The following is a 17,849-nucleotide window of genomic DNA, read 5'->3' on the forward strand; positions in this document are numbered from 1 at the left end:
AGCCTTCAGAGAAATTCCAAGGGACAGATTAGAGAGCAAGCGGCTACCAAAGGCAGAAGCAGCAGGTCGTGGGGCCTTTCCTGTGAGGGAAAGGGAATTTACGAAGACTGCCTGGTAAAAGCAGCTGTATCTCTTTACACCTGTATTAGAGGGCAAAAGTGAGAAAGCTGGCTCACGCTGGGGCTGGCGGAGGCTATGTCCACAGCCGCTTTCCAGCGCAGCCCCGCTCAACTGTCCCGGTGATTAAGCCGCGTGTGCGCGGTGAGGGGAGCTGGGTGGAGCTGGGCGCATGCGCAGGCCAAATGGGGTGGACGCACTTCGGTATAATGCAGCAGGGAGAAGCAACGGATTAGAGGTGCCATGGATCCATGGATGGATCTGAACAACCATCGGGTGAAAAAAGTAAGATACAAAATGAAACCTATAGTAATGCCATTTACGAAATTTAAAATAGGTGCACAGAACAGCAGAACACATTTTAGAAGAATGAATACAAACAAAAAGATACACATTAAACGCATTAGCATGGTTGGCTCAAGGATGGGAGGAGGTGACAGAAATACAGAACAAGAGAGGAGAAATAAATTCGAAAGAATAACTTCGGGGGTGGGTACTGGTGCTCAGGCATTCGCCAGTGGAAAACTTATGGGTGTGTATCCCCAATCCCACCCAAGGATGTGCTGGTAAAGGTTTAAGAAATGACTCTCCAAGGGAAAAATACTGATTTTTGGTGATTGCAATTTCCAAGGTGAAAATACTACCGTGAGTGATTTCAAGCTTCCTACGTGACGTTCTGAAAGCAGTTTGGGAGATGCACTCTCCCTGCTCTCCTGAGTCCACTCCACGGAGTTTCTAATTTCCTACATTACTCCCTGGAGACTGTCAGTAAGCTGACTGATAATGTGACAGTACCTTTTTGAAAGCCAAAATATGTGACCAAGATAAGGCAGAACTTTAGTAGTGTGTCATTTTACTTGCCAGATATACACTGCACCTGTTAGAAGGTTCATGGAACGTACACCACCACCCCAACTGAAATCTTTCTTTTTAGCTTCTTAGAAAATGCTAGTTAGGTTTCTGTCTCCCCAGTCATCACTGACCAAATAAACTATAACTTAAGAAATATCCCCCGAATGTCTACTTTCCTCTACAAAATGTTAAAAAGATAATGAAATGCTTGCCTAGCCATCGATATAATTTTCCAGGAAAGACAGTATATGCTATTTGGCAGAGAAATGCAATTAGCATCCTATTTCCTAGAGGAGAGCTATTTCTTTGAAAGAATTAACCATCATTACTGGTAAAAGGTCTAGATCAGTCTCTACCAAAATAGTTGTAACTTAAAAAAAGGAATCTTGTCATCCCAGTAGAGCAGAGTGTCTCAATCCCATCGCTACTGGCCTTTGGGGTCCGGTAACTTTGTTGTGGGGCATCCTGTACACTGTAGGAGGTTGAGAGGCATCCCTGGTCCCCATCCACTCAATGCCCCTAGCCCCCGCTTCAAGTTGTGACAACCAAGATGTCTCTAGACTTTGCCAAATGTGAAATCACCCCCGGTTGAGAACCACTGCATTAGAAACATATACATCTTTAATCTTTTCCAGTTTTAATTTTCACTGAGGAGGTCTCACCACGGTGGCATTATAAAGCAACTGTTATTTGGGTCAAGTAATGAGTGCGTTGCAAGAGTTCCGTAAATCTTTTATGAATTGCTTTTGTTTCTGCTATTTCGTAACTATGTTCCAAGTCCCTGGCACTGTAGCCAACTAGGAGATCCGTTTTTGCCACGTCCCGTCACCAAACCAACATTCTCCAGCAGACGTTTTTTTCTTAGCTTGATTTTTTAAAACGGTCTGGTGTGAGCACCAAACACTGCAGAGCAGCTAGGTGAGGTCCTGACTGCCAACAGAGCTTCAAAAAGCCTTTCAAGTGGCTTTTCCCGCTTCCTAGCTAGCAACACTCCTCTTACCTCATACAACACATTTTGATTTTCTCCTTCCTTTGAACACATGACAAGGTAAGGCAATTAGCATCCTGATCCCCATTTGACCAATGAGGAAGCTGAAGCTCAGAGAGACTGGGGTCAAACTAACCAAGGTAACCCAACTCACTAATGGCAAGACTGAGCCTAAAAACCAGGACCCCTGACACATCCCAAGGTCATGCTGCCACTCACCACACAAGGCTTCTTAGGCTTTCTACAACTTTCCAAAGAGAAGTCAAGAGAAGAGCGGGAGGGAGGAAGAGAGAGGGAGAGCAAGACAGAGGCAGAGGTAAAGGAAATGAGAAAAAGTAAAGACATTAGTCTCCTAAATTATAATTCATAACTCCTATTGAAATTAAACACATTGTTTTTACTGATAACTCAGTGGTAAAATAGAAACATTCCCTCTGTTGTTCTGCATATTATGTAGTATTTCTTCCTGAGAGCTTAAGCTTTCAAATAAAAATCGATTTTTTAGAGTCTTCTGAAATCCACGGTGTTAAAAGGCTTCCAGACTCATGGGCCCAGACATCCCCCTGCTTTGGGCCACAGAAGTCTCCCTTCACTGTCAGTTAACCTGAATTCTCAAGAATTCCTGGAGGGCAAATAGAAGGACCCAGACACAGCCAGTCATTTTTCCATGACACCATCTAATAGGTCTCTATTTGAGCTGACCCTTCTGGCTAGGAAACTGTTCCTGGGAGTCTACAAACCAGTTTATTTCTCCAGATGTCCTTTTCTTAGATGATGTATATTATGTGTCCTTTTTTTAAAAAATATTTTGAGAGCGAGCGAGAGAGCACGAACGGGAGGTGGGGGGAGGAGCGGACGAAGAGGGCAGGGAGCCCAATGCGGGGCTCGATCCCAGGACCCCGGGATCATGACCTGAGCCGAAGGCAGATGCTTCACCGACTGAGCCACCCAGACACCCCTGTATGTGTCCCTTCTAATACTGTATTTTTTTTAGGCTTTGTCCTTTTTATAACACTTTCTTGAGAATTAGAATAATTGGTCTCTGCCTCTTTGTTCTCTTCATTGATAAAATCTGTGTTTCCCCTAAAACCTACTACTAAAATCTCCTTTCACCTGAAAATTAAACTCTCAGCTTATTACCCTAAGCTGGGGCAGAGGTCATCACATTTTTTTCTGCAAAAGGTCAGACAGTAAATATTTTAGGTTCTGTGGGCTACCTAAGACCTCTGTCATATATTCCTTCCTTCTTTTAACAATGCTTTAAAAATGTAAAAACCATTCTTGAACACCATACGAAAAGCCTCTGGCTGCCTCAGTTTATCAACCCCTGCCCTAAACCATTCATTTTAATGGGCCCTAACTAACCCATTTGGAATGAGTTGGAGCAACTTCACTTATCCATACTTCCGAAGACAAACTGAAGGGAACTTAAGCTCACAAATCGGTAATTCAGAAGGGCTGGTGGAGAAAGGGGTCTCCCAATGGATATGAAGGGTGACCTTGACTTTACTTGGTTTTGCCATGAGAAACCTGAACCCAGAGAAGCTGGTCAACAGGGATAAAGTTGAAATGAAAGCACAAACAAGGCCAGTTTATTTTACAGACTCCCGAGGTAGTTAATGTGGGAAACAGCAGGCTCGGCATTAAAACCCTCTCTGAGGTTGGTTCATTCAGCACACATCTCATTCATGCTCACAGGCCAAAATGAGGTGAAAACGAACACAAATCAAGCCCTGGAGAGGAATCCAGGCCTCGGGCAGTGTCTCCAAGCTATGGACCCCAATTTCCATAAAACAGCTCAGTAGATTCCACTAAAGTAAGATAACTTTATTTTAATAAAAATGTCCTCTTTTGAAGCTGGCCCTTCCCCCCATCACTAGAAAGCAGTTTATATCAATAAAAAGCAATCCATTTATTTAGACATACTCTTTTTAGGCAACTTTAACTTTTTCCACCGGCGTAACACCACTCTGTACTTTTCACTTTCCGTTTTCTCCTCCAACACTTTTTTCAGGAGAACCCTCATCACTGTCTCTGTTTCTGCTTCTTTATCCTCTCCAATTAGAAGATCCAATATATCTCCCACTTTCACCTGAAAATTAAAAGAAAACTCAGCCTTCACTGCATTTTGGGAAACGCAGGCCAATGCAAATGTCCTTTTTTTAAATTTTTTTTTAGTAATCTTTACACCCACCGTGGGGCTCGAACTGAGATCAAGAGTTGCATGCTCCACTGACTGGGCCAGCCAGGTGCCCCGCAAATGTCCTTGCTGTGAGTTTTTATCAGGGGACCGTCATCACCCAGAGGGGCATGTGAAAAAAGGTAGTGATTCCTCTGAAGCCGTCCCTTATCCCTAGTGCCTCCAGGACAAAGGGCCTCACGCAGAGGAAGCCTCCAACACATGTGCCCAATACCATCAGACCTAGCCAGCTGGCTGCTTATGGGCAGCTCCGGTGTGCTGCGGCTCAACTACTCACCTCTACTAGGTGATTGAAGGAAACACACGGAGGGATTTGTTTTGGCAACAATGACAAGAGGCAAAGAAAGTGGGGCACAATCGTAGAGAATCTGTGCATAGTAATTATTGCCAGCACTGAGAAAACCATTTCCAGTGTAACTTTTCATTGATTTCTACCCAGATGAGCTATGTAATTGGGGATGGGACAGTCTGTTGAAAATTAGTCACTGTGGAATAATATTCAGCTGTACCTCTTAGAGAAATGGGAAACTTCTTTCCTAGCACTGATTAGCCCCAGTGATGCCACATCATCAAGATGGGACTCAACATACAAAGACGGAACGTCACAAAAAGGATCAGGTTGGATGCTGACTCAATGGGTTCAAAGGGCTGAGGTCAAACCCATTCTTGCCCAGGTGGGAGCCTTGGGCTGAGCAGTCCGGGGCATGTCACAGCAGTGTTGCCAGGGACAGCCCATGGCGGGCACCTGGTGCTGGCAGGTCGGGATTCCAGGGGCATCTGCCCAGTGACTCAGGACGGAGCTAAACGGACACAGGTGCCATAGACTTCTTCTACTAGAACACAAGCCAGGAGTGACTGGGGCCACCTCAGATCACTCACCACTTCTTCCAAGGAGGTGGGCAGCAAGCCCATGTGTGGGCCATGGACTCTAAGTGGGCACAGGTGGCCATTTAAAAGCCTACGGGAGGGTTTCTGTTTAAGAAGTATGGTGCCACTTTTACCTTGTTTTCTGATTAATGCTCTCTGAGGCAGTCCTAAATTCACGCTGTCCAAAACATCTGTACCTTAGCCGGGCAAGCTCCTATTTGTTTTCCCACCCATTCAAGGGCCCAATATTCAGTCCACAACATGGGAATACACATGTCCGCCACCAGGCCTACTGGTCAACCCGGGCGGCCTAGAGCGGCTACATGTGAAACACACAGCGCAGACTGTAAACCGTTAACCTTCTCCCCTCTGGGCTGAGAAGCAAAAAGGCGCACACCACAAGGAGGCATGAAGACTGCTTCTCCCCTGGATCTGGAGGATGGGCTGACCGAGGCATCATCTAGGCGGGGCTGTCCTCCCGTAGTTCTCATGAGTTCAATTAAAAAAAAAAAAGAAAAAGACCATTTGGCCTAACTGTGTGGACATTTAAAATCAATGTCCAGAAATACAAGGTTTCAGAACATTTTGAATGCCTTTGCATTTTTCAGCATGACTTTATTAAAATTCACTTTTTATTAAGTAACATATGCATGTGATACAAAACATAAAAGGCATAAAAGGATACACAGAGAAAAAGGCCACGCGTCTGGTGTATCCCTTCACAGACCTACTGTGTGTAGTATGTGTGTGCGGCTGAGCAGCGGGTCCCTTTGGTAGCTCACTTCTAAGGCAGAGACTAAGAAGGAATGTCTCTCCTTTAGCCAGTCAATCCCAGGGAGCGGGGAGTTTAGGAAGCTTCAGTCCCATACCGGGGCTCTACGCAGCCTGTGTGTAAGTCAGCAGGGACCCAGCCCCTCCTACACCCGGTCCGCAGCTTACAGAGAAGCTCTGCTGCGCCACAGGCAGCCCGGGTCACCACCGAAGCACCACGACCCCACCCGACCCTTCAGGGCCCGCAGCCCGCCACAGCCCCGTCCAGCAGCCCCGGAAGCGGAGGTGTCCTTTATTCGCTGCAAGGGCCTGTCCTTTCTCATGTGGGAGACGGCACAGCACACACAAAGCAAAACTGGCTGGGATTATGGGCTGTTCCAAATATCTACATTTCAAATCTCCCCTCAGCTGCCGTTACTATGGCTACAGGCCTCCTAGTAACAAGCCAGTCGAGTGTTAACACTGGCCCCTTCCTTTGCTGACCCTCAGGAGAAATCTGGAAGGCAGCCGAGACAACAGAACACCCAAGGCAGAATGAAGCAGCAGCAATTAGACTGTAGTTAACAATATCTCAAAGCAGAGGAGGGAGAATACACTTGTGTTTGTAAATGAGGCCCTGGCACAGAGGCGTGGTGCGCCCAGAGCAGGTCCTGTCTTAGGAACACTGCGGCTGCGGAGAGGGGGCAGCCACAAGCAGGAAAAAGCAATTATGGGACAAGAAGAGCCTGATCTCCAGATGCACGTCTGGAGCGCCTGATTTCCTGCAGCTCACAGAGCCACGACTGACACGCCGAACCTGCCGGGTCAGGTGTCATCACAGGCCGTGGACCTTGGGACTCGCAGCTGAGACAAGCACTGGGGACTGCCCCCTCCTCCCGGCTGTTTAGCCATGAGAACCTGTAGGATCCCAGAGAGCAAGGTCTCTGAAGAAAGCCTGTGTTTACCCGGATCCATGGCCAACAGCTCACACCCTCCCTTGTCCCAGAGCAAAAGGATGTGGCTCAAGCCCTCCAACCCCAGGGGTGTTGTGAAATATTAAACAAGCTTCAAAGCCACCTACAAACGTGTGTCTAACTTCCCTGGACACTCAAAAAGACTGTCCTCACAGAGTGAGATTATGTCTGCCAAAGCCTCGTATGTCTGTGTCTTCCAAGCTTTTTTTTTTTTTAAGATTTTATTTACTCATGTGAGACAGAGAGGGCGCGCAGCTGAGGAAGGGGGCGGGGCAGAGGGAGAAGCAGACTCCCCGCTGAGCCGGGGCGGGGGGGCGGGGGGGCCTCCATCCCCGGACCCTAGGATCATGACCTGAGCCAAAGGCACATGCTTGACCATCTGAGCCACCCAGGTGCCCCTCTTCCAAACTTTTTAAGAGTCTCTGTCATACACTTTTTTATTGTGCTTTGTTAACTTATACTATTATTGTTTTTCCAATTATGAAAGTGATCTATACTTATAAAAAATTCAGAAAAAGAATGAAGAAAATATAACCCATAATGCCCCAAAGATAAATACTAGTAATATTACTATTTTAATTCTTAAATGTATGTATATATGCAACTTATTTCTACAAAAATACACAATTTTAACTATATATATGATTTATTGTAACAACACTGGATACTGGAAATACATTTTCTTATACCTGATCTCTTTCACTTAACAATAGTATCGCTATGGGCCTGTTAGGAAACAGGGAGTCTCTTTTTTGATAGCTGTTCTGTGCAGAGCAGGGCACGCAGCAACAGAATCACACATCTGCTCAGGTAACAGCAGTCCAATGTAACCTCTACACAGACCAACTCTTTCTTCTTAGTCTCATTATTAGCTTTTCATGGGACTAATGACTTGGTTAACAGATTTTTGCCAAGTGTGATGGTGGCCTGTCTTAAAATTTTGAAGAAAAAGGAGGCTGCAAAAGAGCAAGTGGTTTGTGTGACTACGTTGGCTGGTGATTCTCACTGGCTTGAGCAGGGCCCTGGGGAACTGCAGAGAGGCCAACACCGACACGCACAACGAGTCACTGATGACCCCTGAGGGCAAGTCGGAGCAGCACTGAGTACTGGCAGAGAAACAGACAAAAATATCTGCTGTCAGGGTGCCTGGGTGGCTCAGTCGTTAAGCGTCTGCCTTCGGCTCAGGTCATGATCCCAGGGTCCTGGGATTGAGCCCTGCATCGGGCTCCCTGCTTGGCGGGGAGCCTGCTTCTCCCTCTGCCTGATGCTCCCCCTGCTTGTGCTCTATCAAATCAATAATAAAAAAAAAATCTGCTGTCAGAATAGCTCACCGTTCTGCTTTTCTTCCATAATTTTTCCCCATTCAGCCTGAGTTCACCTTTGTAGAATGCATCTTCCACTTTGCTTTAAAAAAAAAAAAGTCAAATGCTTTGAAATAGAAATATATTCAAAACAATTATACGTCTGAGAAAAACACCTGCCATTAATGCGTATTCTGACAGTGACCAGCCGCTCTACAAAACCACCATTCTGAGTGCGGGGAAAGTGGGAGTCAACTGCTCCCATCTGTGTCTGAAACAGCGAGATCAAGGGGCACTTCTCAACGATGCCGGACTGGGGCTGCAGTCTGCTGGACTCATCGGGTAGGTAAGCTTTGGGAGGGCCTGGGGCACCCCACCTGACTCCTGCAGCAGCCGCCTGCAAAGCGGGGGCTCCCGTAATTCATGACCACCAAAGGGTTCCGGGGTCCGAGAGGAAAACCAGGCACCACATGTATGGTGAGGTCATTAAAAAATCCTCTGCGAGTCCGCACTGAGGTTGGGGAAACTGCAATCCAGCAGCTGCGGATCTCTCCATTCAATCACTGGGCAACTAGACCAGGAGAGGGTGCTGACAACAACAATCAGTGCGCTTTTCTCTTGCTGCTCTGACTCCAGGTGATTAACATTTGGGGTTCCGCTTATAAGAGCAGCAGCTACTTCTCTGGGGGAAGAGAGAGGCCCCCGTTTACAAATCTGACAGATTTTAGAGAACATTCAGTAAATTCCCACGAGGATGCCTATGGGTTTAGTCATCTTTATGAGTCCTTAAGCTTTATGGATTAAAAAATTAAACTATGCCATTAAATTATATCATACAATATAAATTATACATGGAAATCTGATATATTATCCATACCATGTTTCTTACCTTGCATGCAGTATGCACACAATGACTGCTAAAGGAATGAACGAACAATGAGGGTCACTATTCTTATATGTCTAGCAGAGAGCACAAGAATACTAAAGAAATCTTCAAAGTTCCACTTAACATCTCTATGCACTATATATGAGCATACAGTATTCTCTTCATAATAGCTAACATACAAATGTGTGTCAGGCACTGCTAAAATGCTTATTTTTTAATTTAAATTCAATTTAATTAACATAGAGTGTATTCTTAGTTTCAGAGGTAGAGTTCAGTGATTCATCAGTTGCATAACGCCCTCCTTCATGCCCACTGCCCAGTTACCCCATCCCCCCCCACCTCCCCTCCAGCAACCCTCAGTTTCCTAGAGTTAAGAGTCTCTCATGGTTTGTCTCCCTCTCTGTTTTGTCTTATCTTTCCTTCCCTTCCCCCATGTTCATGTGTTTTGTTTCTTAAATTCCACAGACAAGTGAAATCATATGGTATTTGTCTTTCTCTGATTAACTTCGCTTAGCGTAATACCCTCTAGCTCCATCCACTAAGATGCTGTAGACAGAGGAGCACCAACTTCTAAAGTAGGTGCTATTTTACATTTTACAGATGAGAACACTGAAGCTTAGGGAATTCAAGGAACTTGCCCAGGCTCACACAGAGCACGAAGGGTCTCACTGTGGAGCCTGCATTCTTTACCACCACATTACACTGCTTCTGTTGCTTCTAAAAGGTACCTTCTTACCCTGTGGCATTGGTGAAACCCAGGCACGATTTCCTCTTGCTGTATACCTCTAACATGGTCATTAGTCTCCTCAAGAAGCTGGTATTAAATCGGTGGCTCATCCTAGAGTCGACTGTGTTTCAGAATCAGGGAAATCTGGCACATGGGATGTGCAGGCAGTCACCTGACTTGCTGGGGAGTCAGTGTTCTCATCTGCAGAAGGAAATACCTGAAACGGGTGACCAGGCAGGTCCTCTCCTATCTGGGCTTGCCCCTCACCACAAGATGGGCTGAGTGATGGGAACTACTACATTAAAATGACACAAAGACAAAGGATCTTGTAATAAAATGCACATCATACTTACTTTCTCCCGACATCTAGGCCCGTCTTTAGGATAACATCATACCGAAAAGACTGCACTACTTTCTCCAGGTCTTTATAGTCTTTGACCACACTGGGGTCACCCTCGAGCTCCTCTTCCTGCTCACTCATCTCACGATCATTCTCATCATCAGAGTCCTCTTCATCCTCGGCTTTTTGCAGAGTCTTCTTAGTGGATTTTTTAGAGCTTATATTACTTTTAAGTCTTATGGAGAGTGGGAAAATATATTCTGGAGATATTAAAAGCCCTGGGAGTCTCAGTGAGAAAATGTTATGGAAAAATGTTTTACAATTTGATGTGTTTAACTGGGTACTAGAAAAATGTGAGTATCGATTCCAGGAAGCACAGAGTTTATACGAGGGTGTCCCTTGTAGCGCTCCCCAGAGTCCAATCCAGACATCTGGCTTTCTCAGAACACTGGCAGGCAATCTGACACCAGTCAGAGCCATGGCGCATATAACCTGAAACAGACAATAATTCCGTTTTATTTCACAAGCGCAGTGTCCTGGCATTCTTACAACACAAACCATTCATACCACGAACACTCTAGATCAGTGCTGTACTTATTCTCCCCTCCGAAAGACCATATTGGTCTGCACATTCTCAGGGCCATGCACTTTTCCATAGTGAGTCTTCTAGCTGTGCTTCCCTCATAGGGTGGTCAGGAGGGGGGACTAGATACTAAGATGTGTGAACACACCGGTTCTCCTCTTCTCCATCCCCCAAATTCACTTGGACACTGATTGCGACCAAAGAATATTAACAGTAGTTCTCAACGGTTTTAAAAAAAAAGATCTCATGGAGAGAAAGACTGTTTGTTGACATACGTCACATCCTTACAATACTGACTTTGCCAAGGAAGGACATCAAGTCATGACTTTATAAAACCCAGAGTGAATCTCTCGACTTTATTTCAACCCCCAGCCCCAGCAAATCAGAGCTAGCAATGAGCAGACAAAGCTGCATTTTACCTTCTTTTCCATCTTTCTCCTACTGTTTGAGGCATTAGCTAGCAGAGCAGGAAGGGGCCAGGAGACCCACAAACTAGGTAATTGTTTCCTGAGGCACTGAGGTGCTGACATGCCAGAGAGTAGTCAATTCCTAGGTTACCTCAAAGGCAGCAGAAACCATCTTATTATGATGGTAGCAAACCTTCCCAAGTACATCAAGATGGCTTTAGAGACCACGATTTAGTAATCTGAGAAGGCTGCCATATGGTCCATATCCTCATACCTTAAGTCTGCGAATGACTTTCCATGGTGCCAAGGCTATACTTTCAGACAGATTTCTTTGATGAGCGTTTCAATGATTTTTCCTGCCTACTTTCCATTCACCACAAAGCTGACAATGGCAATTACCTGTAAGCCCACTCAAAAGCACATAGCTAGCTACTTCCAAGTTATATTTGTTAACATTTTGGCTCTTATTTTTGTTGGCATGAACAAGGTAGACAACACAAGCTCAACTCTGTATCTCATTGCTCTTGGGACCCCAACCTGAGTCTGAACTGAGAAATAAAGCAGGCATAATTTAAGGGCTGTTTTTCAACACAACTATAATTTGAAATAATTTTTAAATGCTATAAAAACCACAGAGTGCTCTAAAATACTGACTGGAAACTATCTGAAGCACCTTAAAGAGAAATATTGAGAGAAATCATTTTTATACATATTCTACCTAATTTAATAGAGAATGAATAATAACCATGCATAGAAGAAAACCTTAACTTTTATAGAAGTAGGGATAAAGAAAGAAAATAGTATATTTCAGTTCCTAGACTTTGTATTTCATGGATCACTACAATCAAAAATTAAGGGGTGCCTGGCTGGCTCAGTTGGTGGAGCATGTGACTCGACCTCAGGTTATGGGTTCGAGCCCCACACTTGAGTGTAGAGATTACTTAAAAAATAAAATCTTAAAAAAACCCCCAAAAAACAAAAAACCGTGCACACAAAAAAAGGTACCTAATGGTGGACTTCTTGCCAAGATTTTTTTTTAAGCAGTAATTGCTGCTCTTATTACCATAATTTAAGAGAAAGAAGATTTCAATGATTATATGTGAAACATATTTTTGCGGTAGAAAATTTGAAAAGAATATAAAGAAAATTCAAACCACCCATATCCACTCTATGACAACCACTGTTAACATTTTAACATATATTCTCCATGGTGTAAAACTTGAAGAAAAGTAATTCTTTCATAAGCAGAGCTTTTCATACCTTCCCACCCACCCAAAACACACAGGAAGGTTAACCGTAAGTGGCCAGAGCTCTCTACTATCAGCCTCAGAAATTCTGTGTCGGTCCTAAGTTCTAGACTGAGTAGCATTTATCCAGGTGATGTCCAAGTTATGGGCCAAGACAGCCCTGGCTGAAATCACCACTTACTGTTGGGCCTAGACCAGATTAGTTAATAAGATGCTCTTGTAATACAGAAGATTAAGACTGGCATTAATGATGATAATTTGCGTATCTTTAGGTGTTTTTCAAATTGTAGGTCATGAGCCATTATAAAATTTGTACTTTTTAAGAACTAAAACTGGGGGTGCCTGGGTGGCTCAGTCGGTGAAGCATCTGCCTTAGAGTCTTCACAGGTCATGATTTCGGGGTCCTGGAATCGCTCCACCCCCCACTCTGTGTCATGTTCCCTGCTCAGTGGGCAGCCTGCTTCTCCCTCTCCCTCTGCTGCTCCCCTTGCTTGTACTATCTCATGCTTTCTCTCTTGCTCTCTGTCAAACAAATAAATTAAAAAAATATTTTTTAAAAAAGAACTAAAACTGAAGAGTACACATAGAAAATATTACAGTACATCACATACAGTAAGAGTAAATACTGCTTTATGAAACTTTCATTACAATACACATATGTAAGTATACATACACATACACTGGGTCACCACGGAAAATGTATTTACTAAAGATAACAGTAAAAAAAAAAGTTAGAAAACACTGGCCTAAGTGACTTCAGCAAAGTTTGTTTTGCTATCAGGTATAATGCCAAAGGCTGTATGCATGCCTGAGAGCTGAGAACCTGGCTGCACATTCCCCCCAATTAACAATACTCCCAGAGCCGTATGTGTGTGCAGAGATGAAAAGGGCAGCCTCTCAGGGATAACTTTATACAGGGCCCTCATTTTACAGATGAGCACAAATGAGACTTGGAGCAATTTAACAATCTGCTAGGTCATACAGCTAGTAAATAACACAGCCAGGATTCCAATGACAAGTCTTCTTAACGCTCATTGTTTACTATGGGTCAGGCCCCGCTCTACCTATTAATTCATTTATTCCTTTCAACCAGCCCATCTCAGTGACACAGTCACATAAATACTAAGTGGATTCAAACCTAGGCTCCCTGGCTAAGTCAAGGCTCTTTAGCACCATGCTGAACTGTCCATCAGTCTTCTGACTCCAAGTCCACTGTTCTTTCTACTACCCCATGAAATTTATGTCTCATTTTCTCTTGAACAAAAACCAACTTTCACCAACTGCAATACCAGAGAGAATGGATAGTTTCAGGAGCAGAGGAGTAGGAAGAACTGTTGGCCTGACTTAGAAGAAATCCAAAGAGGAGACATCCTGGGGGAGGGAAGTCCTATCTGTCAGTCTCTGGACTCCCACATTCCCCCCCGCCATTTCCTGCCATTATAGCACACTGTTACCTTTTATGAGGAATGCCTGGATATGATGGTGCTCTTTGTATATATCACAAATACATTACATTTACCTACACTAGGAAACTTTTATTAGCACAGGATAACTATTAAAATAATACTCATAGAAAAACAATTAACATAGCCAAAATGTCAAGCCAAGCATTACCTTTGTGTTTATTAGCTACTCCCTCTTTGTGATCTGCTTCACTCTCTAGCAAACGCTGGTACGTGCTGAAGTTTAGATAAAATTTATGAACATAAAATTGAGAAAACACGTTAACCTAATTTTTGCTGGAGAGGATGACCATTTGTAGCAGTGGGCACCAGGGCCACGGGGTAGAGTCTGAGAACCCAAGTTCTACCACAGAGCTTTCAAACTGGTGGGAGGAGAGGGCTAACCAGGCCCCAACCCCTCTTCGACTAGAACAGCAGTGCTGGAAAATACTGGGTTTCCTTATATTCCACCTGAAGAAAGGATTCTACCACTGGAAAGAAAAGTGTCTGTACTTTTAGCATGGCTTCTCCATCTTCCAGGCTCCACACAAGACGCACTCTCCCTCTCTGCCCTCCCCTGCCCTTTCCCAAACTCATGTTGCGCCAATACTGTGTCTTCCGTACTATTCTTACCTCCCAAACTCTAAGGGTAGTGACAGGGCAGGAACCGTGCCTTATTCCTCATTCCCATCCCCAATCAGCTCGGCACACACAAAAAACCAGTGAATACTTGCAAATTCATTTTCCAGAAATGAAGGGAGCATCCTACCCATTACCACATCCACCCCTCATGCACTCATTTGCCTGCATATGCCAAATAGCCAGATAGACTAGGCCTGCTTTTTTTTTTTTTTTTTTTTAAAGATTTTATTTATTTATTTGACAGAGAGAGAGAGAGCACATGAGAGGGGGGAGGGTCAGAGGGAGAAGCAGACTCCCTGCTGAGCAGGGAGCCCGATGCGGGACTCGATCCCGGGACTCCAGGATCATGACCTGAGCCGAAGGCAGTCGCTTAACCAACTGAGCCACCCAGGCGCCCTAGGCCTGCTTATAAAGCAAACAGTTCTTGTCCTCAAGAAACTGCTATTCAAGTGGAATGTGGGCAGGTAAACTGGCTGTCAGAGAACTTGAGTGAAAGCCCAGGTCCAACGGAGGCTGGACCCTGCACAGACTAAAGCTGGAGCAGGGATGCCGGAGAAGAGTTCTAATGGCAAAGGTGGCCTGACACAGAACTTTGGGGGAAACAGCAAGTTACAACTATTAATTTTTCACTTTCTAATGGACCACTCTCATTAGCATGCTGTTATTTCTCTCACTGAATAACCAACCAGCCTTCTCTTAATCCCACTAGCCCCCAGCTACAACTTCTCTTGTTCCTCTTTACAACAAAACTCCTCAAAAAGGGTTGTCTATACTCTCCTTAATGCCTCTCATTTTCTAAATCCAAAAGATCATTTGTTAGTCCTCAACTCGTTTGACTTCTCAGCAGCATCTGAGACAACTGATCACTCCCCTCTTCTTCACTTGGCTTCCAGGACACCTTCCTCTTGGTTTTCCTCCCACCTTACCCGCTGTTTCTTCCCTTCTCCCAGACGTCTTAATGTTGGAGGTCCCCAGGGCTCAATTTTTGGCCTGCTTCTCTTCTACATTTACTTTATCCAGCTCAGCTCTATCGGTCAGCTTTGACAAATGCGTATCAAGACACCAAACACTTCCATGGCTTTAAATACTGCCTACATGCCAACTACTCCCCAAGCTATATCCCCATTCCAGACCTTTCTCCCAAATTCCAGACATGTAGATCTGTGCAGAGGAGTTAATATAGCAGGCTTGAGTCTATCCTTAGAAAGGCCTGCTTGCAAGGTGGACCTTTGGCTGGCATCTGGAAACTTGGATTTCAGGATTCTCACCATTCTCAGAATTGACAGGAGTTGCTCACTGGGTCTAAACTGTTTGTACAATTTCTTATGCTGAGTACCTGCTTTCCTTCTGGGAGTCTTGAATTTTGGTACATGCTAGGCAGACAGTGCCCATGTGACTAAAGCCAATCAACACCCTGGGCAGAGGTTCTAATGAGCGTCCGATAGACAAAATTTCACATATGTTGTCACAATTTGTTGCTGGGGACTTAAGCATGTCCTATGTGAGCCCACAGGGAGAGGACTCTTGGAAGACCACCTGGTTTCCTGCACACTTTGTCCTATGAGTCTTCTCCCTTTGCTGACTATGCTATCTTTTTGCTGTGATAAATCATAGCCATGAGCCAGAGCCAAGTCCTGTTGAATCTCCCTAGGCAATCAATGCACCTAGGGGCGGTCTTGGCGACCCCTGACACAATATCCAAATGCCTGATATCTCCACTTAGGTGTGTAACAGGTACTTCAAGCCTTATTGGTCCCAAAACAAACTCCTGACATGTCCCCAACCCTAAATCTGTTCCAACTGTAGCCTTCCCCATCTCAGCGAATGATAACTCCACCCCTGTAGGTGCTGAGAACAAAAGTTTCTAGTCATTCTTGACTCCCCCTCATACCCATATCCAATATCAGGAAATTATGTTGGCTGTATCTTCAAAACATGCCCAGTATCCCATCACTTCTCACCACTTCCATTGCTACCACAGATTTAAACCATCATGACAGATGATGATAGCAATACTACAAAGGCTCCATTAGAGTCTATTTTCCACATAGCAGTGATTCTTTCAAAAAGTAATTTATACTGTATCACTCCTACAAAAGCACTGAGAAAAGGTTAGAGGCTGTATGTGATCTGGTCTCCCCAATCCCCCATCTCTTGCGACTCTCAACCTCTGCTCTCTCTGCTCTCTCAGGTCCAGCCACGCTGGCTTTCCTGATGCTCCTCACATACAACAGGAACATTTCTGGGTAAGGTCTTTGTTCCAGCTGCACCTAGAAATCTCTCCTCCCAGGTAATTGCACAGATAAATCATTTTCTTCAACTCTGAACTCAAATGTCACCTCAATGCTGTGCACTCATCCCAATTTTATTTAATAAGCATCTTGCCCTCCCAATCTCCCCTTACTCTGCTCTACTTTTTTCCTCCATAGCACTTCTAACCTACCAATTTACCGGGTTTTTCTTTTTCTTTTTTTGGATTGTCTCCCCTAACAGAATATAAACTCCACAAGGGTAGAAATCTTCACCTGAATTTGTTTCCCTCTGCTGAATCCCAACTGCCAAGAACAGTGCGTGGCACACAGGGAGTGCTTAATAAGCCACTGTGCAATGAAAGTAGATCAAGAGAAATGGGGCATCAGAATGAATCCAGAAAAGAAGCCACAAAGTTTGGAGCTGGATCGAAGGGCAAAAGGCTAGAACTCCAAAGGCCTTGCTTATTAAAGTCTGGACTTGACCCAGAAAGCATGTGAATCACAGAAAGATTTTAAGCAGGGAAGTGACCTGACAGAAGTGCGTTTTAAAAGAGTTCTTTGCCAATGGTGTGGACGTGAGCAGTGGAGATGAAAACTGCAGGAAGCCCAGAGGTTTATGGTGAGATCTTCAGAATAGATAAGGTATGTGAACGAGCCGAAGGCTGTAAGCAAAGCAACGTCTGGAATAGAGGCAACGCTGCCCTTGACCTGCGGGACACTGGGAATCGCTCCACGTTCGTGAACCTGTTCACTATTCGGTTAGGGAGAACCTGGTATAACTGCTTTGCCGTCTACTGCAACTGAAAATCGTCCCTTCTGGAGACCTCTCAGGTTGACCGCGGAAACAGCGTCGGCTTCCCCGACATACTTCCCACCCCCGCGAGCTGCGCACCTTCCCAGGTCTTCAAGGTCAAAGGAAACTGGACACCTGTGTCCTCGAGCTCCGGGTCTGTGCTTGGAGCCAGCAGTAGCGGCCGGGCCCAAGGGCGACTGCCACGGCGCACCGGATCCCCACGTCCTCTGCAGCCCCCGGGTCCACAGGGCGTCCAGAGGCTGGCCGGGCCGAGGCAAGACGCGGGAGATTCACGCGGAGTCCTGGCAGGAGCGCAGGCAGGGCAGAGGCGCTCGTCGCGCCCCTGCTTCACGAATGCGCGCCGGGAAGCAACAGAGTGGGCTCCGGCCGGGTACACAACACGCCCGACAGGGGCGCAGTTACTTGCACGTCACGGCCGCTCCTCCCTCCCTCCCTCCGGCCCTCCCGGCGGCCCTGCAGC

The 17,849-nt window shown here is 45.3% G+C and overlaps 1 protein-coding gene across 3 annotated transcripts; it reads right to left on the minus strand.

Annotated features, from left to right (window-relative positions):
* Positions 1-2,931: 2,931 nt before the first annotated feature.
* Positions 2,932-17,849, minus strand: MTRES1 (mitochondrial transcription rescue factor 1). Of its 3 annotated transcripts, none has more exons than XM_032408139.1 (4): positions 17,504-17,849; positions 10,016-10,494; positions 8,080-8,152; positions 2,932-4,049 (listed from the first exon to the last, which is right to left on the minus strand). In XM_032408139.1, exons 2-4 carry the CDS (start codon positions 10,480-10,482, stop codon positions 3,870-3,872), a joined length of 720 nt encoding a protein of 239 aa, XP_032264030.1. In that variant the 5' UTR covers positions 10,483-10,494; positions 17,504-17,849; the 3' UTR covers positions 2,932-3,869. The 3 variants fall into 3 exon arrangements, with proteins under 3 accessions (XP_032264030.1, XP_032264029.1, XP_032264031.1); XM_032408138.1 differs by having other exon boundaries at positions 17,468-17,848; XM_032408140.1 differs by lacking the exon at positions 17,504-17,849 and adding an exon at positions 16,849-17,422.

Source organism: Phoca vitulina, unplaced genomic scaffold (assembly GCF_004348235.1).
Source record: "Phoca vitulina isolate PV1807 unplaced genomic scaffold, GSC_HSeal_1.0 scaffold9, whole genome shotgun sequence".
NCBI lineage: Eukaryota > Metazoa > Chordata > Mammalia > Carnivora > Phocidae > Phoca > Phoca vitulina.